General features: G+C 39.0%; 1 protein-coding gene across 1 annotated transcript in view; it reads right to left on the reverse strand.

The window, feature by feature from the left end:
* Positions 1 to 27,512, reverse strand: part of SDK1 (sidekick cell adhesion molecule 1) — a 363,863-nt gene that overhangs the window by 89,690 nt on the left and 246,661 nt on the right. The window contains exons 16-22 of the mRNA XM_050713839.1: positions 24,527 to 24,674; positions 23,515 to 23,655; positions 19,948 to 20,129; positions 11,888 to 12,003; positions 8,638 to 8,830; positions 5,304 to 5,402; positions 186 to 377 (exon numbers count right to left, since the gene is read on the reverse strand). Coding sequence (XP_050569796.1) covers positions 186 to 377; positions 5,304 to 5,402; positions 8,638 to 8,830; positions 11,888 to 12,003; positions 19,948 to 20,129; positions 23,515 to 23,655; positions 24,527 to 24,674 — 1,071 coding nt within the window. The remainder of the gene's footprint in view (positions 1 to 185; positions 378 to 5,303; positions 5,403 to 8,637; positions 8,831 to 11,887; positions 12,004 to 19,947; positions 20,130 to 23,514; positions 23,656 to 24,526; positions 24,675 to 27,512) is intronic.

Below are 27,512 nucleotides of genomic sequence, written 5' to 3' on the forward strand. Positions count from 1 at the left end.
ATTTCTGGTAATTTCAAATTGTGGGTGTATTCATGCTAATATTTTCATCTGTTCTAAGAATTAACTTTACATTATATGCGGTAAAGAATTCTGATGCTTTATAAACCCACCCATATTTATTATAACTGAATCAAAGTCAGCCTGGAATCAGCCTGCTTTAATTTGTTTCATGATATTTTACCAACCTGGAGGCACACCAGAAGAGATGGTGGAGGATGTGACCCATCCGCTCCCTTTTGCGGTCACAGCTGCCACCTCGATCGTGTATGTGGTGAGAGATGACAGCCCCGTGATCTTGTACTCAAGTGTTGCGTTGGCTAGCGTGCGGGCAAGACGAGATTCATTTCTGCCATACACCTCCCAAGAGATCTGATAGCCTGAAAAATAATTACACAAAGTCAGGGGGCTGTAACAGTGGTGGGAGTCTAGTTTTTCTTCTAAAGCACTATTATGCAACAACCCAGAGACTGGTAAATTACTGCTTCTGCAAGATTTGCTTGTGGTCTATTGTAGGATGATTTATTTCTTACTCTACTCCATTATGGAAATCTTTTGTAAACAGTAAAAAAAATTAAAAAATTGAGGTAAACATTGGCTAAAATATCAAAGCATTTTTCTACTACATTTATTTCTAACAAGCAATTGACATAGGTACCCAGGGGGTGTCATCTGCCCATCAGATTACAGGTGGGGGTGGACATGGAGTCTCAATGGCCTATTTGTATTTTTCTATGAATATACAGTGCTTGCTGTGAAATGCCTAGGAAACCTGGGGATAAGCTCAAAGAAAGGTGGACTTTCATTTTGTGAACCCTACAAAATGAATAGGAAGAAACACTGGAAAATATAACATTTTCTCACCAGCCAGAATATCTAATTAAAAATCTACATGCACTTAGTACACCTACCCCTTTTCCAGGCTGAAGTAACCTTCGCTGCTATGTATCTAGAAATACTTACAAATCTAACAATAATGATCATGCAGAAACATTGTGGGAATCTTCTAGGAACCAAAAAAACCCTACTCCCCACTGCTTGTTCCTCGCACAAATCCTTTAGCAAGGTGAATCATTATCCTTTCTTTCAAAACTGTAGTGTAGCCAATCTATTGTCCAAAACTGCACTCACCCTGACCTCTATATTATTCTTATATCATAACCAGGCTCTGAAACCCTTTCCTTTTTATCACTTTTATAACCATTTGCCTTCCAAGAACTTTTGAAACTTTCTACTGTCTGATTTGCTCAATTTTACCTCCAAATCTGCTTGTCCTTCTCCTGCCCAGTCCTACTTTATTCTCATTTGAACCCACTTGAACCTTACTGTGCCAGCCTCCAGAGAGCGTGTCTGAAAAGTTTGCTTGATTGTAGCTTTCTTTGTGATTTGACTCAGGGGAAAAAAAAAATACACATAGCTCTTGAATGCCTGTGAAATGGAAGTGAGTGAAAAGGACTAACAGAAAGGAATCCCACTGAGAGAGCCACGCATGAGGCAAGCTGGCTAGAGAAACTCCCTACTGGGTTCCTGTACCTATCATACGAGATGAGGAATTCAGACCAGTTGTGGGGGAGGAGGGTTTTTGTTTTGTTTTGCTTTCTTTTTTTCCCCCCCCCGAACATAAGCTGATTAACATATTGAACTAGCAAAATACCTTATGGTCTTGATCAACAAGGAAACATCATCTCATGAGCTAAAAGCTTGGTGAGACACACATTTGTGAGAGAGCTTGAAAGGTGTGAGATGGCATCCTCCCTCTGGTGCTAGCTGCCATCACTAATGGATTCAAGTTAACATACTTGTGCATGAAAATGGGCTCAGAGTAATCACATAGTCGTTAATTATGCTTCAAGTGAAAGGGCAGTGATAAACAGCCAAGAGGCGATACTTCAACCAGTCCAGCTACATTTCAACCACTCTTCTGACTACAAACTACCTAGGGGAAGGAGAAAAACTCCTGAATGCTCACCTGGAGCCAGTTTTAAGTGTCTGAAACATCCCATCTGTTAAATAGGATTTAATTAAGGCAGTAATTTACCAATATCTCAGAGACTCTGCAGTGATTTGAGGCTCTCTGCTTGAGAATCATTTACCAGTGATCAGAGTTTTTATAGTACAGGCAAGATTAAAATCTGCACGAAGATTTTGACAAAACTTAAGGACTTTAAGGACTTTATAAACAGAGGGCGAACTGAAAGGTTGAGTGAGAATCAACAAGGAGTTGCAAACAGAACCACCATCGCTACCATCCCCTTTCTTTCAAAGGCTGTGGGTGCTATGCTTGTTCCAGACAGGACAATGTGGATGAGTGAGAAACAGTCCAAGGAAGGTGCCCTTGTGCATTTTCCCACTTCTCAAGCCGTGGCACTGAGGACACAAAACCAGCAGCTGGGAGCCCAGCCAGAGGAATGTCTGCGTGCAGCCATGGATGGGGCAGAGGCTGGGCAAGGGCCGTGCAGCGGCTCATCTGTCTGCCCGCGAGCTGCGGGTGACCCTGCCGTGCCTGCTTTGAACCCTGCGCATGGGCTGGCAGAGGGAATCAAGGAGTACCACCTCGGAATAAAACAGAATGCGTTGTTCCAAACAATAAACAGAATAAGAGATAAGCAGCAGACTTCTAATGCTCTCCCTGTCTGTGACTTACAAACAATAGGAAGTTTCCTGTACCATGCACAAGACAATCTGAAGTGACAGATTTCTTCTCTCCCATCTAGATAAACTTTCCATATACATCAAATGTTGGTGATTATTCTTTGAACATTTTATGTTTTCTCCCTTGTGACTACAGGGATGAGACACAGCTTTCCTGCCCATTAGGCACATAGTCTCTACGTATTTATTTACTGGAAAAAAATGTTCACCACGAAAAATACCGTAAATTCGCATGCAGACTGAAGAAAAGGCAAAGAGGCAGCATTTACTGTGGATATTTCAGTCCCGAAAGTATAGTTAAATTCTAGTTGTATAAACACAGAAACAGAAAATACATACATATATGCCGAACTGACACAAAGCCAAACGTAATCATGCATAACAAAACCAGATGAAAAAACGCTGAAGGAAAGGAACAACAACAGGCATACCCTCAAGTAGCACTTAAGCCACAATGACTGACAGATGGGCAGAACTTTAGGACATGTGGTTGGTAAAAGTGTGCTCTCTGATTTACAGACATGATCACTGCCAGCAACACGCACGGGGAGTCTGACAGGGCCGGGCAAAGAGCACTTCCTCTGCCTCTGGTGTACGTGAGAGCAGGAGAGGTGCTGCAGAGCCCGCCCGTATGCTTCGGCTCTGCACCCTCTCCATAAAACGCTGCCTAACAGAAACTAATGACCAGAAGAGTTTCAGAAATAATTTTCTGTTGATCTGCAGTAAATTCTCTACAAGCGAGCAGTACACCCAATCACGAACTGTCCGTCTACATCCAGGTGCTCATAAATCAGTGTTTACTGAGGAAGGAGGAAGATACGGAGATTTACATCAAGAGTAATGGGCAATTTCCCAGAGCAGGCTGGCTGCCGGGCACCACCCTCTGTGTTTTCCTCCCCCCAGCTCTGGTGCACAGAACAAGAAGTTCCAGTAAAGATATCAATGAGCAGAAATAAAGAAGAAATGCCTCCCTGAGTGCTCAGACCTCCAAGGGGCCCTCTACAAACCTCTGAGGTACTCAGGGGCATGAACAGTTTGGCTACTCTTCTAGCCCAAATGCAATTTGCAGCATTAAGGACATTTTTGTTTCCTTATATACTTTGCTGGGCATTTTTACACTAGTGTTCCTTCACGAAGGATAGAGCTTCTCGAGTTCCTTCTCTCTAAAACAATTTGCCCCGACGATAACACAGTCCATCATTTCACTCCACTGGTTTTCAACCCATTCTGGGAGGTGGCAGCTCGTTTCTAGGAAAGCAATTCTGCAACACTAAACACAGCGCTGCTAATTGGTGCTTTACAAGGATGAATATACATCATCTTGCTTAGATAACTAGATTTAGATTTAGGTACCTAAATTTAAGCACTCGGGCTTGAAGGCTTTGGCCATTCTCACTGAATCAATACTGCTCTGCTTTCAGAAGTCATTAGTTTCTGATCTTGAACCATTTAAATCAATGCATATTTCAGGATGGCTACTATGGTAAAAAGGAAGATGATGATCTGTGTAAAGAATCCACATGTACTATAAACTGCATGGAAGACATGTATAAGTGGTGCACATTAAGAGAAAACACTGACAGAAGCAAGTCCAATCCAAATAATCAGCCCTGTCAAAATTAAAATGTTTCATGAAATTGGACTGATATAACATTTTAATGCTCAGGAGCCAAAAAAAAATCTATTTTGTTTGTTGTTCTGTTTTGTTTTTTTTTTTTGTTGTTGTTTTCCCCTAAAATATATTTACTTTCTAAATATTATGATACAATGATAAAAATTAAATGTCGATACACCCCAAACAGAGTATTTTGATCCACATAAAACTACCTTCTCCCTTCCCAACTACAATTTTAGTTCCAATAATTTAAAATTTGGGAGCTTTGTTGCACTTCGAAACCTTGAAAGCCTTTGTTAAATAGTGTCCACCCTGTGCAACAGTAATAGTTTCCCATTTGAAAACAATATTGCCTCTGTTGATAAGAATTAGAGATTTTCTCAACTATTTATAGCTGCCTTTATGAAAAATAATGAAGTTGCTGATGTTACATCTACATTGGCACACAATAAATAGATAAATAGCAGGGAACAGTCAAATAGCCAGCTCATCAAAGAAACGAGAGAGTTCTGAACTGCTGTGATGGTTTATACAAAATTAAGTAATGACATGCAAATTCTGTCATGCAGTCCACAGCCAGACCACTTGATCACAGATGAAGGATACTGCTGATTTCAGGCTTGGACTTGATTGCAAATCTTAGCAATGCCAATTCAGATTTTGCAGCTGTAAATTCAACATAGGAAACCCCAACCTCTGGGGCAAAGGACAAACACCGTCTCACAAAGTTTCAGAGATTAAGAAACAGAGGTGGAGGTCATGGAAGACTTAACAAGACCATAGACTCCATGGGGAGCTGATTTCTAATACAGGCTGCCATTTCAGTGACCACAATCATGAGCTGCCAGTAATTGGACCCGTACTTTCTATAATGTGCCCTAGCTGACATTTCAATTACCCAAAAGATGAACCAGGAAACCAGCACTCGCAGCAGCCAGTTCTCCCTAAATGCTCTATTATGCAAACATTTTTTTCACTGCAATGATACATTCCTCCACCACCACCTCCTCCAAAAAAAAAGGTAGCAGATGATACTCGCCTGTAATGATGCCATTTTTCTCTACAGGTTCTTGCCAGCTGACCTTGAGAGACGTGTCCAGAATCTCAGTGAAACTCAGGTGTCCCACAGCTCCTGGCTCTGGCAATCAGAAAAGGAAATCTGTTAACAGGAGAACCCCACTTACTTCTGATCTGATTCATGTGGCAAGGTTAGGGCTGAAGAAATAAAACACTGAGCCGGGGCCAATGGAAGCCTGCTGGAAACATCAGTGAGAGCTGCAGGGGAGAGGGGAGAATGCAAGGTGTTAAGAAGCACTCTGGCTATCATCACATAAATTATTTTATCCAGTCGTCATCCTAACTGTGCAGAGAACTAAAAAGAGCGGCAGCAGGGGACTTGCACACAATGTGTTCTCTGTCTTTCTTCTTGATCTAATCTAATTAGAACAATCAAGCTGGCAATCCTGGAAGTGATTGTGTTTGTTGTTTTCCCTCCACTACAGCATGCTGCGGGTACCTGTGCTGCTGTGGGCAGCTCCTCAGGTCTTGTGGCTGTGAGCAACACCACCTGTGCAACCCTCATCTGGAAAGAGCCTTTTGCCTATGCAAGGTCAGAGCAAGGACAGCATCGCTACTTGGATAGACTGTCTCAAAACAACTCTAAAAACTTCCAACATAATGGCAACTATCTTCTGTAAAATGAATACAAGTGTGTGAAACTTTTAAAGGATTTTTATGATGTAGCTCAAGAGCTCTTAAAAATTTCAGCTCCCTAGTGTGCAATGAAAGAGTATAAAATGGAATGACTGTCAAGAATATGCCATCCTCCCTCAATTTTGATCTTCAAGGAAGACATCCTGACTGATTTTTGATCCAACTGCTGTTCTGTCTTCAATCGATGTACTGGAAAAAGGAGTTTTTGTTCACTTTATATTCACTGTGCTTCTGTCATTGGATCCCTGCCTGAGTATCCTCCAGCTCCACTGACATCAGTTGGCAATTTCTCGTCTGCAATTTCATATTTTGTTTCCTCTTCATTTTAGTCCAGTTTCTCATTCCCCTCCAGCTAGGATAAAAAAAAAAAAGCCTGCCAGTAGGTCGGCTACAACCACATTTGCAATTCTGCAATCCTAGTGAGGAAAATTTCCAAAACCATTCTGCGCTATCTAGTAGTTGAAGCATTACACAGAAAGAACTGCTGATCTGGTAGTGATCTCAGGAATACCTAACAGGAGCACAGCAATTATGTGTTATTCAGGAACACGTATCTACACGCATGCAAGCCACAGAACTCACAAAGCTTCACTTCAATTAGCTCCTGCAGTTGCATTCCAATTTTAATGTCATAATGAAAAACAGGTGCAGGTTACACCAAGCCAGGACACATTGCTTCTGACTGGATGTCAGATTTTATTTGACCTACAGTTCATCAGCAAACAGATTTGCTTGCATTATTTTTTTTAAAGAATTGCCTAACTTTGCTTTCAGACAGAAAATTATCACCTGAGAACATGAGTGACAGTCCCTTCAAACCTTTTCCCACTACATAAATCCAGAAACAACTTAGATTCGACAAGTTCTCCACAAAGATACATTATACCATACCACACTTAACTTCTCACTCATCATAAAAACAATTCTAAAGGACCCAAAATAAAAAAAAATCTTGGTCATCTCTACTGCCTAAGATCCTTGCAGCATGCAGCTGCATATGACGAGAAATGTTTACAAAATAAAAGCGTGGCTTTCTCTTGTTTTATGTTTCATGATGGAATTTTCTTGTGTTTAAAATGGCACGTGATCCCAACATTTCTCTGAGATATTCCCAATGTTTTGACTGTGCTCCCTCTCCCCCTTTCCACAAAGTCTCTAAGGCTCATTTCTGCAGCCTCTCCTCCTTGAGCAGAAATATTAATAGTCTCTTTTCTTTTTCCCAGTGGATTAATTTTCATGAAATCTTAGGAGTCTCATATCTTTGGCTTCTTGCTCTTCTTTACCCTCTGTAATTAGTCATGGAATCAAAATGTTTTCGGAGGGAGAAAGACAGATGGATCTAAGACAGACAGCCAAACACATTTACACTGCCAAAGCCTCATTTCCTAAAGAAAACAGGCAAGATGTTAATATGACACACAGGAACCTAACGCATGTTTTTCTTTCCTCCATGCCTTTTGCTTTAACTGCAGGTAAACATGTATGAGTTTATATTAGTGGCTCATAGATATCTGGTAGTTACATTGCTGTCTCTGTGACCTTCTAATATGCAAAGGTTTAAGTCCAGAATCTGTTCTTGGGACACAGGTCTCGCACATGGAGGAGGTGAATCACAAAAGGAAAATCCATGGGAAAGTACTTAATTTTCTTCATATTCTTTCAAGAGTATCTCATGAAAAATTGAATTAGCACTTCGAGCCTCACTTCTCTAAATGTTAATGTTAATTAAATTTTTCTTTACGGGAACATCGACTAACCTAAAAGGTCCTTATTAAGGCAAAGTAGTATTTCTAAAAACAATACCTTAATGGCTGCATTAGACTTTTTTTTTAAATTCTGATTTGGATCTCCAAATGTGCAGCAGTGTTTATGATGCTTTGTGAGAGGAAGACTGAAGCCCTGGCCAGAGCCAAGATCACTGCGGACACACAGTTAGTTATGAATGCCACTGCAATTTAATTATCCGCAACTGACAGACTAGACTTGTTAGTCCCAAACATGCCTCAAACACACACTTTCAGGGAGCCACAGAGGCCAAAACATTTTTTTGATGCAGCAAATAATTTATAAGCTAAATGATCCAGCTCTTTTTATTTCATTCCATGAATTTGACTTCAGTTTTAAAGAGTAAAAGCTACTGAATTGTCATGATGCTGGTTTTTCTATTTTATACAAATACTTGCAATATAATATAGATATAGAGATTTTCAATATATTGAATAGCAGAAGGAAACAATCTTAAATTAATCACTTATCTCCACAGTAAGTTCTGGTGTTCAGTTCCTCAGAAGATCAATTCCTATTTATTTGGATGCCTAAACATGGACTTAAGAGCATAAGGGTTCACAGACAAACAACATATTGTGTTAGCTGAACCACGCTATGGAGCTTTCAGTTCCTAAGCAATTTAAAAGAATTCACCTAAGTTCAGTTCATAACGAGAAAAATATTAAATGCCTTTCATTTTCCACCCGCTAAAAGAACACATACGGACAACTGGCTGAGGTCATCATCTGATGTGAATTAACTTAAGAAGAGACTACAAACTGCTTGTAAACTTAAGGTCTGATTTTAAGTGCCCAGATGTGAAAATTCTGGCTTTTATATCGAACCAGACAAAATCTGAGCACTGAAATTCTCTACCAGTGCTCACTACTCACTGTCTTCAAGGGTGCGTAGCAGCTGCGGTGTGCTTCGTGGTCCATCTCCAGGTGTGGTGAAACACAGAACTGACGTATAATAAGCAGTGTATTTCTTCAGGTTGGTGATACATCCGCTATGAACACCATGAAAATCAGGAGCAATGGTGACCACAGTCACAGTCTCTGGAGCATCAACTGGCCATGCTAGAAGCTAGAAAATTTAAACATAGATGAGCTCTCATTAGAAGCTGCGTCTATTCAGAACTAAAGTATGCTTGGCTGCCAAAACCATCTTAATCTGATTGTAAAAAACAAGCAGTACTGCTCAACTATTGTCAGCTCTGATGCTGAACAGATGGATATAATGCTGTTAATATGGTAACTGGAGGGATGTGTATAATACTTACTAGTGATGGGGGATGTACTGATACCGTGGAGGTATTGCAATTCTCAATTTCTACTACTGAACAAGGCCAAAATTATTGTGAGTGGCTATTTGTGTATTTTGTATAACATGAGTCTTTTGTCCCCCTCTGGACTGCTCTGTCTACCCTGAACAATCTCTGCTGCTGAAAGGAGGGTAAAGTAAGAAAGGAAATTTCAGTGCTACCCTGAGATAAAAAAAAAAATATATATATATATATATATATATATTATTACAGGGTTCCTTGAAAGATTCCACTGGCTGTGAAGGAGAAGAGAGGAGAGGGAAAATCCTCCTTCCCTTTCCACAGCCCTCAGCATCCTACTGACCAAGAATTTTACAATGATTGATGGTGTGGGGATAGCCATGCTGTGAATGATTCAAAAGGTTCTGGAACTACAGAAAGAATAGTAAATGATCATAAAAACGATTACTACAGTTTTCAAAAACTAGGTCCCAAAAGTGAGATTCCTGAAGACATTTTCATGCATTTAAAGTAACATGCCTGTCAAGCCACACTTCTTCCAGGTTTTAGTCATCTCAGTGGATCTTCTGGGTGATCAACGTTTTTTTTAGAGTAGAATACCTTGTCTGTAAGTACTTAAATGAAGACTTCAAACTTTGAATTTTAAAACAATTTCTGAAATCATCGTAACAACGTAGGGGTCTAAAGTTTTAAAGTGCTTATGAAACTTCTATTTTGCCCAAAAATCCTTATCTTGTGGATGTTAAAACTTCAGCATGTTAAAATTCTAGGCCTTACTCAGTATCTGTGTAAATCATGCTACTTGTATTGATTTCAGGCTCATAAACATGAATAGATACCTGAAATTATTGAGCTGTATTTGACACATTCAGCTGCCTACTGGCTGATAATCGGACTATACTCCTTGTAGTCAGAAAGCAGTTAGAGGACTATAAGGACTCATTTTGTTAGGAATATTTCATATTTGAAAGGTGCACTTTACAACTTCGTGAAATGCAAATAAATTCCAAAGAAAAGATAAAAATGGAATAATGGTTGATGGAATAGTAAGTTTTATTTTCTTTTCTAAATCACCTTTGTGGATTAGATTTGGCATTTATAACTTTGGGGGACTGAACTTCTCTTTCTCAAGTATTTCATTGCACATTCTTCAGAAAACATGCGCAGGAAATAAAGGTGGAGAATTTTGTCAGTTAAAGGACAAAATGGGTTTAATCCTTAGGAAAAGCAAAGGCCTAGCTTTGGCTACTACTGTTTATAAACCATACAAAATAAACTATGCAATAGAAGTAACAGTCACAGAAATGTTCTTGCAGTCTTCATACTGCAATTCACAAAGCCCATGAAAAATAGGAATTACAAAGCTGTTGCAATTTAATGCAATCAAGGAAATATAAGTAAAGAGAAATTCTGATCATTCCAAAAGTTTTTAATGACTACTGACAAATACAAATAAAGATCTTGGTTATTTTATACAATTGATAATTAAATTGAAACTTAAATGAGAAGCAGCTATGCAATGAAACTAATGATCTTCATACTGAAGCTGCCTGTGTTTGAATAAAACAAAGAATAAAAATCTAAAGTATGGCTTTTCCAAATCTGACTGAGCTCACCATGTTTGGACTTGCACCAGACAATTATAGCATGTTGCAGTCCACTGAGCCCCAAAAGGCTTTTATTCTCCACAGTCCAAACAGAAGCCAGGTACTACCTCTGTAGGTTTCTGAGGTTTCAGGCTATACTTTTGCAGTCTAAATTCCCGTCAGCAATCCAGTCCTGAGAGCTGATCATATCTCTGGGAAAAGAGACACATCTACTTGTAATACTACTTCAGCAGGGAGATTCTGAAAACACCACTGTTCTTTATAAGAAATATATAGATTTGGGCAAAAGTACTGAAACGTGTACCTCTGTCTCAGTTTCTCCATCACTTTGAGACATTCTTAAGAGAAGGATCAAGTCTTCTGAAACTCTTAAAATCCACCTACAATCCTCCAATTCACAGCTTCTCTTGTGAATCACATGTCCTTTTCAGTTCAGCATTCAGAGCATTCCCTCACACAACACCTAAATCCAGCTCCCCCCTCCCAGCTAACAAAACATGCCCATCATCCCTTCTCCTGTTCTGCAATTCCTACAAGGTTTCTCTTTGTTCTTTCTATGAATGTTTTTAAACCCTTCCTTTATTATGTCCCTGCTGCTGAACCATGGAAGGAGTTTCTATTAAACAGTCCTTCCTGAGAGACAGAAATAAACCACTCCAGCTACACTCCACTGGGCAGAGGACTACGAAGTGCTCTGTCAAGCACCCTCTACCTACTCTGCACACTGTAAGACATTGCCAGCTGCCCCATCAACAGGGACTCACCACGCTAACACCAAGCCATTGAGCACGATTTAAAATTTTACGTTCTTACATCTCCAAAATCATCACAGTGGGGAAGTTAAGACAAATATTTAGTGTGACATCTTGGTTCCTAATGAAATGAATGGGAATTTTGCAGTGGAGTAAATAGAAATCTCCGGGCTGACTTTCAGTGGCACAATGATGTGTCTCCTGTGCTGTTTGACATCGAACTGCTTTTTGGCTTTGGAAATTCTCCAGGCAAATGATAAAGGTATTAGAACTTTTATAATTATAGTTATTTATATATATATAAAATACATATATTAACAATATATATACCAGCAAATGTTACATGAGGAGCAACAACTGTTCAGTCCTCTCTTCATTTTGCTTCTTAAAATACACAGTCATTTTGGACATTCATAGATTGTTAAATTTCTAATTTTTGTATATCAGGACTCTTACAGGAAACATTATTTGAAGTTGTAGAAATCTTGTTCCTATTTACCTTGTATCCTTGGTTAATACCGTTGATGAACTGCTGGGGTGGAGGGTTCCAGAGGAACTGGATGGTCGTGGAGTTCACGGCTTCAACTTGCACGTTTTGCGGTGGAGCTGTAGGCACTGCTCCCAGTCAGGCAAGAGCAACAGAAAATGAAACAGAATGGAGGAGAGATGAGAGGTCAAAAGAACCTATTCACTGCCACTCATTAGTCTCAAAGTAATAACAAACCTTAGAAAAGGATGCACTTCCTGTGATATGGTACCCAGCAATGATTTGCAAAGAATGGTAATTGAGTTATTTCTCATTCTGTATCAGAAATTCTTTCAAGGGGAGGGGATGAAATGCTTTCTGTAGCATATAACTCCTCAGATGAGTTTTTCGTAAAACTTGAGACAGAAACTAGGTAATGATAGGTGAACACATCTCTTTCAATTATCCATGACTGCACAGAGAATGAAGTTTCACGAAGAAACTTCCTGAGAATTTCTTTTAATACCACACAATTCCCCAGATCAAACTAGCAAACATGGGGCCTACACAATTAAATTTCTAATTGTGAATTATAATCTAGCAACAGCATTTGTTTATTATTTACCACTGCTTAAAAATTAGGACCAGTCGTATCATATGCAATAATTTTTCTTGGGAATTGGAGATATTCTCATTTTATCTTGATACTATATTCACTCATGTATATTACATTTATTATATATAATCTGAACCAATACAACCTCAAATCTATTTAAACTTGTGTAAACTTTGCATGTCAAGTACTTAATTAGGCAGATTATTTCTTCAATAAAAAAAAAAATAAAAGCTTAGAACATGGAGGCATACTGGCTTCAAAAAACAACATCATCACAACCCACGACATAAGTATTTTACCATTTAACATAATGTCTCTTTAAATATCTTCCAGGCAATTTCTTCAACTCATTGCTTTAGGATGTCATTTCTTTAGTTCTCAAGAGGAAGGAATACTAATAGTCAGGTCTATTTTTCTGAAATTATCAATTTTGTAGTAAGTTCAAGAAGAAAACTGCTATTTGATTAAAAAAAAAAGTACTAATACCCTTTGAATCCTAAAAAATAAGTTTAGTAAAGCTTCAAAAACATGACTATTGACAGCCATGCACATTTGTATTCTGTGAAAAAGGAACTAGCCACAAGTGGTTTTGAAGCTTGAAAAGCTTTGTTCCTTCTGCTTCCAAGAGAAACTTTCTACCAAAGCCCAATGACCTATGCTTCTAAAAAGTAACCACAGTTCCAACTGAGAAATGCTGATTTGTTCCATACTTTTCAAAAACAGGTCACAAACTTTAAAAGCTTCAAAGTACTTTTTGGAAATTGAGTCTTTGTATGGAGGAGAAATCAAGACATTAAGTTCAAAAATGTAAAAACGTCCCTTTGTCCACCAAAAGCTTTGTTTGAAAGAGACATCCAGGTCCATTATTCTGAACTGGTGTACAAGCTATAGCGAGGTTGCTGCCAACAGAGCTAGGACAGCGTACACCTAGTCAAAGACATCCACAACCTAGAAATATCAACACAGAAATCTGGAGAGATCCAGGAAGATGTGAGGTTTGAAATGACAAGAATATTCACTTTCATGCCTTGTGGCACTAAAACTCTCTGATGGCTTCTGGCTTGAAAATTTAGCTCTGTACATTTGTTTCTTTAACCTCTGAAATTACATATTATTCAGAATTGTCTTGCCCTAATTTAAAGCCTGATGTCACAATTTATGAACTATTTTTAATTATTGAGTTCTAAAACCAGAATTTATCTGATACTACTCTAATTTCTTAGAATCTAGGTCCTATTTCTAGCCATGTATCATAATTGCCTGTATGTTTTTGGAAGGTTACAATAATCTTACCAACCCATAGACATGAAAGTTTTTATAGTTAAGAGATTCACCAAATCATCCTGATATACAAGTCACTATACAGTCATAATGAGCTAGTTTGGCTACATTCCCTACTATTTATTTTTTTTTTTTAGTTATTCATGTTCTTTGATGAAACTGTTTATTATGAGAGCCACGATGTACTTCAATTTGCTTTTGTGATCAATACTTTGTATAATTGATAGCTAATGTAAGATTTTTTTAAATCAAAATTCATACTTTCCTGCATATCGGAATATTTTGATGTTGTAGCTGCCAGTGATTTGTTATTGCAGAAGAAAATTGTATAGGAAACCTTTAAGTTAGTTTATTATCAGAAAGGCATCTGGATATCATAGGGAGATTAATCTCCTTCTGTCATTAAGGCTGAACAGCCAAGCACCCTCCTCTCCACTCATTTCTTTCTGTCAAAATGCTACATTACAACTCTATTAATACGTGCTAAGTTGATTTTGTAACTTATAAAAGCTACACAGAAAGTCTGTATCTAACCCATACACTGTTCACTGACAACCACAGACAAAGAAATACAGAATTTAGCAGAGGTACGAAGAGTCTGTTGTTCCCTGAGCACCAGTAACATACAGGTGACCACTGACGGAAGAGCTAGCAGTACTGCCACTGCCAACAGGGTACTCCCACTGTCTTCATCCTCCTAAAACACTTACTAGCATGCACAATGCTGGCTTCATTTCTAGGGGCATTTTCTTTATTGCAGAACTCCACAAATGCTGTATGATCAACAGTAAATTTCCAGTGATTTCAATAACACAAGGATTTTATTCTAGGGATCTAATGAGTCTTTTAGATATAGTTCAAAATACTGTAATTTTTTGAGAGGAAAAAACCTGCATCAGCAAGCCTCAAGTTTTCATTTATAGTCCTTACTGTAGCACATCTCGAAAGAGCCCAGGCAGGCACTTTAGGATAGGTTTTCTGTAATTTTGGAAACGTGGATAACCAAATATACTAGGTATTTCTCTTAAAAAGTGAAATATTTTTCTTTCATTAGAGGATAATTTTCTGAAACACAAACAAATAATCATAGCACAAAGAGTACCTGCTATGATAAGAGAAACGGTAAAAATCATGACCAGAAAATATAAACCCTTCAGAATACTGGAAACCATGATTTGTATTACAATTCATCTTTAGAATCTTTATTGAAGAATCAACATCTGCATCACAATGAATGAATTTAAAAGATGGAAAGAACATGTTCTGTCTAAGACGCATAAGCTTAATTATACTGCAGAAGATGTAATATAATACATTTTTATATTTTTAATCAGTATAATATTGGCATCATGACCTCAAATTTACTTCAAAGTGACAGTATAAAGTTCTTCTTTTATGTCCTGATCTTAAAGACTTTCTTGGGTATTTGAATAGTTTTGCATTAAAAAGAAAAAGTTTGATAGAGCTGACCTTCTGGTCAATTCAAAACTCAGATACTTTTCCAAGATCGTGGTTAGCACCTTGCTGAAGCTGCAACTGTCTGCATTAAGAATTTCCTAATTTAGTGGTGGATGGCTATCCTCCTCCAACAAGTTTCTTGTTGTCAAGCAGTACAAGAGCTACCAATGTCAAACAGTTGTTTCAAAAGTAATCCCCACGTGTTTACATAGTCAATTTTAAAATCCAATCTTCATGATGTTTGCAAGTATTCCTAAACCATCTCACACTGGAGACCCACCTGGGAGTCATCTTGGAAGTGCAGATCAAATTGGTCAGACAAAACCAACTGTTACTTTCTTCCCTATAAAGTTCACGCGGTTGGAAATCTGTTAAGAGCTCAGCTCCCGGGACTGCAAGCTAATGTGCAGCATTCTAAGTAGAAAAGGTCATGGAAGCACTCTAGATAAAAGCCATTAAAAGGGTTTGGCTGACAAGATAATTGAGAGAAGAGAAGGCATTAAGGTTAAGCATGTGTACATGTAATTATTCTGTCTGTAGCTATGTGCAAATAGCATGTAAACCCCACACAGATTCCAATGGACAGTCCGCTGTTCTTAAATACCGACCTTCAACAAAGGCTTGTGGAGAAGCGCCCTGCTCCTCCCAAGCTCCTGAGTTGGCAGCTTCCATGTCTTAGCAAGGCAGGCTCAGGGAACCACAGGTTTTCCTCTACATGAGGATGCAGTTTTTCCTTCAGTGCACTGGCTTGAGGTGCTAAGCTGCATCAGCTGGGAACCGTGGGGAGAGCCTGCTGCAGGAGCGTGCTACTCCTCCTGTGAAGCCTCTTCCCCTCCACACCTGGCCAACAACATTTGCTCTGCTTAGAACTGCAGCAGGTGCATAGAAATAGTGGTCTCTGCTGTTCTACACATGCCAATATTTGAAATTCAAAAGTGTGAGGTTTGGCATAAACTGAAGAGTTTTGCTTCCTGCAGCTGGGAAATGCCTTTTTTCCTTTCTCACACGCCTCTCACAAGGACCAAGTTTTACTTCTGTAGCAAGAGCTGGGAGCCAGAAGCCTCACTAAAACAACTGGTAATTCACAACCTTTGTGAAATCATTAAAAACAACAACAAAACAATAGATGGGAAATGACACCTAACAGTGGTAAAACTGAGAGCTATAAAATCCAGATGCTACAACTCCAACCTGCTTCTGCACAGGAGGAGCTGGGCCAAAATGACATTCATGGACACTTCCTGGCTGTTGGTAAGTTCCCCAAACAAAGTGATTAATTAAGATGATTTTGGCAAAAAAGTCTACGGGAAAATTAAGGACTCTTTTACCTGAGACAAACTGAAATGCTTGTAGAGGACACCCCTTATTCAGAGATTTCCATTTCAAGATTACTTCCTACATAAAGGAGGAAGTTTTCAGTCAACTGAAACAGATAACAGATTTCTCCAGTTCTTCTATCTCAGCCCTTACGAATTCCTCTAATTCAACTCCTACTGCGTGTGGAAAAAAACACTTTGGACCTGCTGAACATGCCACATCGTGCTTCTGTCCTTCCTGTACACCATCAAGACTCACTAGTCTGGTGACTCTCCCAGACCTTTACTCACAAAGGGCCTTTCCTGGCCTTTCAAGGTGTCAGTGCACAGCAAGTAGGGGAAAATAAAATAATATCAAACTACAAGCTGAGGCTTACAAACTTCAGGATATAAGACTGGCTTTTGGAATATGCATCAAAAGAAACACTTAACAGCTAAAGTAGAAATAAAAGTAGGTTAATTCCAATGTAAATTGTCTTAAGAAAAGATCTGCCTCTACTTACAAGCCTTGCCTTGGCTAAATCTAAAGAGTGTTGGATGTTTTTCAAGCAGAGAAAATCTCAGAAGTGTTCATGCTAGTGAGATTAAAGGGACAGTAAAAAATGGAAGATTCTCAAATCAGCCTGCAGGAAAAGGTAAACATGTCCAACAGTACTGAGCAGAGACAGTATCAGCGCTATCCACAAAGATGTTTATACATCTCACAAAGCTACTCATATGAAAAAGTATTGGAAAACTTCAGTTTGTCATATGGCAATGAAAAGTCCTGCAGGACACTGTTTAAATAAGAAAAATTTGCCCTATGCAGGAGGCTGGCACAAATCCCTGTGAAAAGTAATATCAAAGTAAGGAACAGCTGGAGAAGCTCTGATGAAGAAAGACCCATATACCCAGAGCATCAAAGGATTAGGCTGAATATCACTCCGAAAAGACTTTCAAGATTTAGAGACAGTCAAACTGTCTGACCCTAGTGCTAGGAAGTTCAGTGCTTTGTCAGTAAGTCTTTCTGACATTTTATCTAGCTGACATTATGTGCCAGTCTCGCTACAAGTTTAGATCTCTCAGCATCTTGCAAGTTTGGCTACATTCTAGAAACTGGTGATTTTTGAAGAGCTTTGAGCAGCTGATTAGTTATCAGTGGCTAACACAATGCCAGAGGACTAATAAGGGATTAATGGACTGGGTTCTGGTATAAATCCACAGCTTATATGGCCAGTCAATATTCTTCCCGACAAAGATGCCAATGTGCTGATCTGCTCCTGCCAACGGCTTGATCTGCTCCCAGCGTTCATTTCCTGCCAGGCTTTGACTGCACAGCACATTTGATTAATATGAGGTATTTCAGGTATTTTTCATCAGCAGACAGACAGGTTCTTGCCAGAACAGCTCACATCATTTAATGCACATCAGAATAGAGGTGGTGGTGGTCATAGTAGGAGAGGGGGATGGATGGGAGTGTGTCTTTGACATTTATCTCGGCTCACATTAAAATCTGTGTATGATTTACAAGGCAGTTTTACACACTGCTTTTTCTCACTCTTGCTGGTTTGGTTTAGGAAGGACATTCTAGAGCAAGAAACAACCACTGGCCTTTCCTGTCATTTCCCAACTACTAGACAGACAAATAAGGAGGGTTATGGACAGTAGGGCATTACTTATCAAGACTTTATTCTAATCCAATTTCAGATGATACTGATACCACCCAACCTTCCTTCTTTTCAACTCTAAATGTAAAAAGGCTTCAAACTCTCTTCAGAGCAGACTTCAGTGATTTGCACAGATATCCAGAAGGGCATCCACTAGAAGATGACAGCATCCATGAAGTAATTATTTATTGCTATTATCAAATAGTGTTATAAAATAAATAAAAATATCCATTTTTTTTGTTCATGTCTACACACTCTTGAGCAGTTAGGATACAGAGAGAAACTATATAGAGATAAACTGGCCACTGCAGGTTGTCCTGCAGTCTAAACATTCTTGATAGTTAATATGAATGCAGGACTGATTACTCTTAATTTATAACAGAGGATTTATATCCTTATAAATGACAACAGACAGCCAATCAATAAAGGATGATAGTAACAGCACATAATATCAAGGGAAATTAGAGTCACTTGCAGGGTTTAAGGAAAAGAGTGTGAAGTCCAAACCTGAGTCTTAACAGATGGAAGGCTAAGGTGATATGATAGCCTAAAATGTCCAAATAAACAAAGTAATGAACTGCAAGCATATTCGCAGAATAGATTAAATTCTTTGTACAAACCAATTCTCAGCAGGGAGCTGGTCTTTAGTGGGATACAAAACATTAATCCTGGCTGTAGAGGGAAGACTTTAAAAAAAGCATTTCAAGGTCTGCTATAAATACTTCTAGAAAGAGGTTGAATGTGTCTAGACTCCTCTAAACTGTGAAACTTCAGATGCCCTAAGACAAAATATGGATAGATTCCTGTTTTAATTGTTGTGGTTAATTACTGTTGCATGCAAATAATCTTTTCTTAAAGATCTCCCTACAATTCAAACTATATCTAATCACATTATAATGTACTCCTAGTAACAATTAACAAACAACTACACGATTTTCACTGATTATAAATTAACTGATGTACTGTAAAACTGCAAGTTTCTAAAATAGTTTGTTTTATGACCAGTAGAGACCACATACTGTCCAGTGCTCAAAATCCAGCATAGTCCTGCCATTATGAAATATAAAAAAGCTTTAAGGACTTGGTACTTAATTATCCTACAGATTTTTATACCAATCTAGAGGTGTAAACATGCCTTACACTGGTTGTAAAAAGTAATTACATATCCTTTTTTTGATGCAATTTATATTCTTTTTAAAGCACTTACCAGAAAGGTGTGGAAGAGCCATGGCATAAAAATTAAGGCTCTGAAGATCATTCTGTCTTCCTCTTTGCAAATGTCTGAAATGCATCATCCCTGAACTGCTACCAAACATACTTTCTCCAAAGGCTCTATTTCTCTTTCTACAGTTCCTTTCAAATTTATTCCAAATTTCTAAATCAAGTTATTCTGTGATCATCAAATCTAACGGTGCTGGTTTGCTCTGCATTTGTCTCCTATATTGCGTATGTGGCATATTGCATATCTTGACTGCCGTAAACCCAATCCCTTGCCATATTCTCTATGCCTCTCCTGTCAGAGTAGTCTCAGCCACTGCATGTCACACATCCCTTAAATCCATTCCCCGGGACCCACAGCTTTTTCTACAACAGAGAGCAATAGAGTCTCTACTTAGGCACTTGAAACTTGTAGGTGTTTTCTACTTCTTTCCAACCCAACAAAGATGTCTTTCAAATACGACTGAACTGACCACCCATTTACAATTACAGAGAGTGCATATTCTCCTTAGGAAATTGTGCTTTAAACTCTGACACATACAGTTCCGATTTGCTCACCTCCCTGTAAAGTGTACTCTGTCACAGGTCTGCTGAACGCTCCCAGCCCAGCTCCATTGTAAGACGCCACCTGGATTTCATACTGGGTCCAAATGATCAGGTCTTTCACTAAGCAGTAGTTAATTTCTGCACTGGTGATGTTCTTATACTGGTATTCTCCAGGGAGGCCAGCCAGGCGATACCTACCATATGGGAAGAAAAATTTGCTGTTAATTAGTTGGTATCAATTACAGAAAATATCCTGACTAGCAAAATAGCTTCCTTTGTGAAGAAGCAATATCCACACTTTTACAGCCGAATTATACAAAGAATAATGAAAAATTATCAGAAACAACAGACTAACTGCTGATAAGACCACGTCTTGTTTGACTGCTATAGTATTTATAATCTGATCTCACTGAGATTACATGCATAGACCTAAACAAAATGGGTATTTTAACCTGTTTTATGGCTGTGGAAAAATTACAGCTTCTTAAACGTGGCTTGTCTAGTAAAAAATGTGATTTAGTAGAAAAAAATAGCCCCAGTGTGATTTTTATCAGGGTGCTGCTGTAAATTAGCTTGAGGAATGTTTTTTTTTTCCTTCTCTGAAATCTGAAAAGGAAGAACTCAGGCAGGCTCTGACCTTCTAGAGCTACAGGCACTGCCATCTCTGGCTTCCACCAGGATTCACTTCACAGCATGATTAAAATAAGGACTGAATACATTTGAGATTGAAGGACTGGTTAAGCACAAGAATTCCTGGAGGAGGGCTGTACCAAATAAGGCTGAGTGGTAGACATCCTGATAAACTTTCTACTAAGGCATGGAAAGCTGGAAAATGGAATATATTTTCCCCTGTAAAAACTGCATTGCAGAAAACAGAGCCCTTTTGATGCATCTATTTAGGCCAAGAAACTACGAAGAATAAATAAATTATAGAAAACAAACAAACCCTGCAAATCTGTGAATGTAAATAATACTGTTTGTTTTCCTTCCTTTATTAAAATGGTACAATGGATGTTTACAATATGCTAATTCACATCAAATCAGAAACACAGAGACCAAGTAAGGGGCATGAGGCATTACTGTTCCACAGAGTAGACAAATGCAGGAACATTTGAATTCTTATTCACGCACAACTTGTACATGCTCATATTCATCTTTTGCTACACAATAAGCACCAAAATCTTATTGGCACAGAACAATTTCACTGACATCTTGCAGTCTGATCTTAAGTTATCTGAGTTAAATTGGTGCAATTTCTACAGCTAGACAACTTCTGCACGTACTTCAGCCACAGATTTTGTTCTAAAATCCCCTCATAAAGAGATCAGTTCTTAATCACTGACAATCCCTCTTCTCTGCTGAGGAGTTGCTTGCCTGACTGTATTTTGTCATAGTTAATAACAACTGTGATGTTACAATTCCATTTGTGAAATAGAAATAGAAACAAAGAAATATCAGCTCTCAGCTGAGTTTATTGAATCGTCTTCATCTTTTTCTACTTTATGTGTCTACCTTCTCCTTCCTTTTGTCTCCTGTGAAGGTTGTATGCATCCTGGCAAAGTCAATTCTTTGTGCAACACTGTTTTGTCTCACACCTAGCAGACAAGGTGTGGAGTGCTCCTGTGATTTAATCTATTATGCTGTTAGCATGGCACTCCTCTAAATGCAATACTGCCAGTGAGAAAAAGGGCAGAGGAAGAAGGCCAGTTCAGAAATGTCATGTCTTCATGATTTTTCTCACCATAGACTTTGATGTATACTCTGTATGACTTGTGCAGTGCACCTTCACTTTTAAAGATCAGGTGCTCCATCAATTTAGTATCTTGCATGTCTTCAGCATCGGGTCTCTAGGATGCACAGTGGTTTTCATTTTGTTATACCTTAATACTACAGAAACCAATGCAGGAAGACCTTTCTTCAGTGCACACATTGTTGCGGCCATGTATTTTGACTTGGAAGAACAGCTTGGTTTATTGCCTGGGACAGTTGTGCTTTTATATGATAATCTTAAATTCTTTTTGATTAAATGCTTTCTTTGTGGTTTAGACAAAGCGCGTAGACATCAAAAATGTTCACAGATTGACCATAACGAATATGATCAGTCTCTATTAAAATGGAAAGAGACATTATAGGGAGGACCAGGATCAATTATGCTAATAATTGTTGGCATCACTGAAAATGCTCTACAGAGAAAACAGAACAGATTGCCAGAGGATTGCTTTTTCAAAGGACTTAATGTTGAGACTGGTTAACTCACTACAAGTAGCTAAGGAGTTAATCCTATCATCAGGTAGGCCGGTTTGAAGGAAAGAACTGTACAGACAACATTTGTACCCTGTGCAAACTGGTACCCAACTCTCTTGACAGGATTTTAGCTATAGACAGAAGCTAAAGCATCTTTCCCCACCTGTCACTGATGACCGGCACAGCTTTCAAAATGAGTCCAGCTCTTAAATACAAAGGCACTCGCACAAGTGGCTCACTACTGTAAAAGGCTCTGTGCAGGTGACAGGGAGATTAACAGACTTCAATTCTGCCTAAAGAATGAAGGAACGTTCTATTTTGGGAACTCACCAACACTAACATCATAAAAGCATTTCCACCCATGCCAGCAAAAGTAGGAGCACAGAATGAACAGGGTGTTGACATTTAGACTGTAGCATTTAGTTATATTTTAGTAGGTCTGGAGGACACTACATTAAAAATGTCAGCAACCTGCCTACAATAGGCTGTAACCATCAGCCGGAAATATGTCAGTGGTGGTACAGTGCTTGGGAGTCTTCTACAAACACTCTGATTTAGGTAACATCTCCCTTACTACAGGCAAGGTCCTAGCTGGTTGCTAACATTGCACAAAACGTGGAAAGCCAGTAGGCTGTAGATGAATTGGGTGTAGATGGATTCTGTTTCTCTTTAATAAATACAGCTGGGATTGAAAGAATCGTACTCAACTGACCAATTTTCAAAACCAGATCAAGATCTATCCCAAACCAAGGTCTGCCATGAAGCATTACCTGTCATTCCTCCCTCTCCATTTTGTTTGGCAGAATACTGAAGGTTATTGATTCTATTCTTGCTCTTCCATAGAGCAGGAGCCCTTTGTGACTGTGGTAAGGTAATTGACCTCTCTAGCAGTAGGCTGAGATTGCAATACGCACATATACATCTGCAACGCATAGGCTGCACTGTACCAACTTCCCTTGTAAACGCTTTTAGTTCTTGGTGCTTCACTTCACTTTAAAAATGGAAAAAAAATATCAGGATGCTGAGAGTCTCCATAGGATGCTAGTCCACACAGCAGGCCCACTCAGAGTAGCTATCAGAGTAAAAAACAAACCAGAGTTCACTAACTCTTTAGTAAGGCCAGAATTCAAATGTCTGCACCCTTGGGATCATTTGAACAGAGGCAATTTCTCATCTGTAATAAACCAACGCAGCAATGGTATTTTTAAATAATAACTAACATATATAATGGAATTAAGAATAGTTTTTCAATACCTTATTCAAACACAGCATTAAGAACTCCCTCATGCATACAAGAATCTAGCTCCAGGCTTTCCAGGGTAAGAAATTACTTACCTTAGGATGTACCCATGAAGAACTCCATTATGTTCACTTTCAGGAGGAGGTTGCCACTGGACCATGATAGACTGATTAGTGCGCCCACTGGCCACTATGTTTTTAGGTGGGGCACTAGGTGGCTCCTCAGGCAGCATCAACCTGAATACAAAACAACGTGAGGGAGGTGGGTGTTGAAATAAATGATAGGTAACATTTCTATTTCAAGTATCCAACTCCATGTGAACCAGTATCGTTTATCAAAGTCTGATCACTAGAAAGAAATATAACGCTGATCAAACTGCTGAAGACATGCATAAAATAGTTACAACAAATCAACATAATAAGAAATCGGTTAAGCAAGCAACAAGACAGACAGTGGAGGTAACCTTATTCTCTCTGAATCACCCAGGCTGCTACAACTCTTTAAAAAGATTACAAGCCTGAATGAGTTAGAGCTCAGGTCCAGTGTCTGTGACTCCTTCCAAATTGTTTCTTTCAGCTCTTTCAATATTTTTCATATCAAACTCCTACATTTCGAAAAAGCCATTTAGAGTTCAGCTGTTCTGCAATTCAAGCTCACAGCAAGCTTCGGTTCACATAGGAAGGGGGATGCATTTGAAACCAAATTTGATGAAGCCATCCTTCTATGTCACATCTGGGTGAATTGCAGAAGTGACACTGCAATGATTGGGTGAAAGCTGTACTCCTTCCAGGGCTAACTGCAGTGACTTAACACAATAAGAAAAAAAATATTTGGGTTGCACACACACTTATTTGACCATCTTCCAAGATTCTGTTCAACTGATACACTGGAAATACGAGGGCACCTCTCCCATTGTGTGCTGATATCCTGCATCACCTAATTGCCATTATCACCAATTACTAGCAGCTGCAGAGCATTCTCCAGAGGCCTGGGTAATAATAACTGTTCCACTTCCCAGCTACTGTGCAAAAGATAACTTTATGTTATTCACTCACAACAGTCAGCATTTTTTTTCGCGGAGTACACAGGAATGTATTTTTACTGTACCTGCTGGTCTCAGAGCTGTACTGGCCTTTTCCCACCTGGTTAACCGCACACACCCTAAACTGGTAGGTTCGGGCTGGAGTTAGTCCGCTCACAGTGACACCGGTCATTTTGGGGTCAAGATTTGATAGGTGAACCTTCCAGGGAGAATCTGTTGGAATAATTAACATTTGAGAGAGACCAGAGTGCTTGTTAAAAGCGCTGCAGAAGTGAGAATGTCTCTGACTGCACAGAGCTCTTTGTGTTTGTTTTCCTCAGAGGAACTTTAGGAAGAAGTTTCTTTTTCAGCAAAAGAAACCTTCCTGTCAGCCCACATGGTTATGCAGATTGCACATTTGTCTACTGGAAAGTGATGCTGCACATGTCATGGCATAATAAATAAAAACTATATTCATTAACATTTTAATAAAAGAGGAAACAAGCATGATAAAGACAGATGGGCTGTGTATTTCACAACCCATCTGTTTGGCAGGCCATTACAACACCACACCCATGAGTGGCTCTGGTGGAAGGACTGTAATGAAATTCACAGGCAGTTTGGAATATCGTTGTACCCAGCTTGCAGGCAGGTGTAGAAGCGTTACGCTCTCTGCCAAATCAGCCCTTTGCTGTAAGACCTGAGAAAGCTTCTGCTGCAGATCCTACATCTGCAATTTTTTTTCCTAGAGATAGTACATGGCATTCAGTCTAATCATTTCCTAGGAAGGTTCCCTGACATAAACAGTCCCAGCAGTACCATAAAACCCTTGTTGTCAGTTCACATACTTCACATGCCGAGTTCCTCTGATGCCCGAACTATATTTTCAAGTTTTCAAAGAGGTCAGAAATGAAACGTTGAAAATTAAATATACTGACTTCTTTTCTTCCTGGGCTGATGTCATATATTCTCTCCAAAGTCACAACTGAAACCGTCAAGGAGACGTGACATTTGGTCTGTGTTGCAACAGTACAGCAATGGAATCAGCCAACTTAAAGATTTGTTCAGATTTTAAATAATACCAGCTGTTTTCATGCTCCCTGCTCAAAATTACAAACACTTTTGGAAATTACTGAGGAGCTAGCTGTAGATTTTGGCAACATATCTGTGCATGTTGCTCATCAGAAGTGCATTGCAGCTCCTGGCAGGTGACCTAGACGTCTGCCTGAAAATGAAGATGAGATGTCCCAAATGTGGAAAGCTGCTAAACTTCACACCAAGATGTAAACCAGTAATTTAGTGCTTTTCTGGCAGATTCCTTAGCAAGTTTAAGTCTGCTGGGGTATGATGCCTTTTGGGTTATAAAGGCTGCATCTTCAAGTTATTCAGGATATATTTACTCCAGTAATGGCTTTCTGAGAAGAAAGTCTTTTTTAACAGGAAAACTGACACAGCAGAATACTGGGAATGCTGGAGAAGGACATTTGCACAGCAGTCAAGTTCCATCATTGGTGATTGTTGTTGATTTGCCATCAGTCGCTTCTGCTGCAAGATCTGGAGTGCAATTCATCTTAGCTGAACACTGGGCTTCTTTTAAAAAGCACTCAGAGGAAGGATACCTGTGCTGACATTGGCTAGGAGTTTTGTGCACTCTAGTTCCTTCTTTCTTTAATCAAGCTTCTCTTGAGATTTTACAAACAACTGTTCACCTTGTTACATCCAGAGTGCACAGTAACAAATCAAGATAAGCCAAAGTTAAGGCATGGCTGACTTAGTAAGCTGCCTGAAGCAGCTGCATTAAGAAAACGGAAGAACAGACAACACTAAGAGAGCAAAATACCCTTGTATGAGCTACTTGGGTAGTGGTCCATTTCCTAGAGCAAATCAGTTTCATTTGTTTACTGCTAGTGTAAACACCACCTGAGAGTGCTTAACCCAAGCAGTTCAATGTAGTGAGCAGTTTGATTCAACAACAGGGCCTATTAATCTCTTCAGCACCTTGGGGCTTTGCTCTGTTTATATGCTGCATCTGTAGAATACTTTATTTATTCTTTTTCCTCTCCTGGTGGAAGATAAAAGATCTAGCAGGAAGAGAGATTAAACTGAAAACTAATATAAACGAACCCTATTCATCTCTTGGGCACTCTTTCCTTCGTAAAGGAAAGTGGTGTGGGGGGGGATTTGCTTGCTCATGGAGCAGTGGATACAGTGAGTGTTCAGAGTATCTTTAAAATTTAAATGTCAAGGTTTTTTTCTTGACAATTAATAAACTAAACATTTTGAGAGGCTGTTTCCCCACCTTAAATCCAGAACAAACCCCAGCATTGTACAGAAGTTCGTTTTACCATGTAGAAAAGCAATTCTAGCATTGGAAACATTCCATAAGATTTTCAACACTGACTCTCTTCTCCTTCAGGGATGACTGTCACTTGCCTGTCCCAGGAAGCCTGGAGAAGTTCCACGGTGACAAGAGACTTGCCAGGTCAAACTATTAAATAAATCTCTGTTATATTGAACAGACTCCACTAATCCTTCATTTAACTTAAGCTGCCCAGAAAGTACGCTGGGCTTTGCTTGCTTGCTTTTCTGCTGTAATTGCCACTCTCTGAAAAACTTTCATGTTTAGTTGTCTGTCTTCTTAAGGATATTTGGTATTTTGAATTAACTCCGATGGCCTCTCCAAGTTAATTTATTGGAAACCAAGAATCTCACAGGCTATTCTCTAGCTTATAATATGATTTTTCACCTTTGAGAAATGACTTCTGTTCTGTTAAGAATTTTTGGATGCATTTGTGATATGTTTGATAACTCTGGTTACTCACCAACCAAGAGGCATTTCTTCTATATTTTCCTATCTACCTCACAACTCTTGCACTAATTGCAAGTTCCTCAAGAATCATTTCCAATTTGATATTACAGAATAAATCTATTGCATAAATCTAATTTTTGCAGCTTTGGAGTACATTTACATCTCCTTTCTTCTCCAAGGGTTTAGCACTGACAGTACTATTGGAATTTACTGTCCTACTGGAGTTTACTGAATTCGTCTTTCATGACAATATGATATTGCAA

Source organism: Cygnus atratus, chromosome 15 (genome assembly GCF_013377495.2).
Source record: "Cygnus atratus isolate AKBS03 ecotype Queensland, Australia chromosome 15, CAtr_DNAZoo_HiC_assembly, whole genome shotgun sequence".
NCBI lineage: Eukaryota > Metazoa > Chordata > Aves > Anseriformes > Anatidae > Cygnus > Cygnus atratus.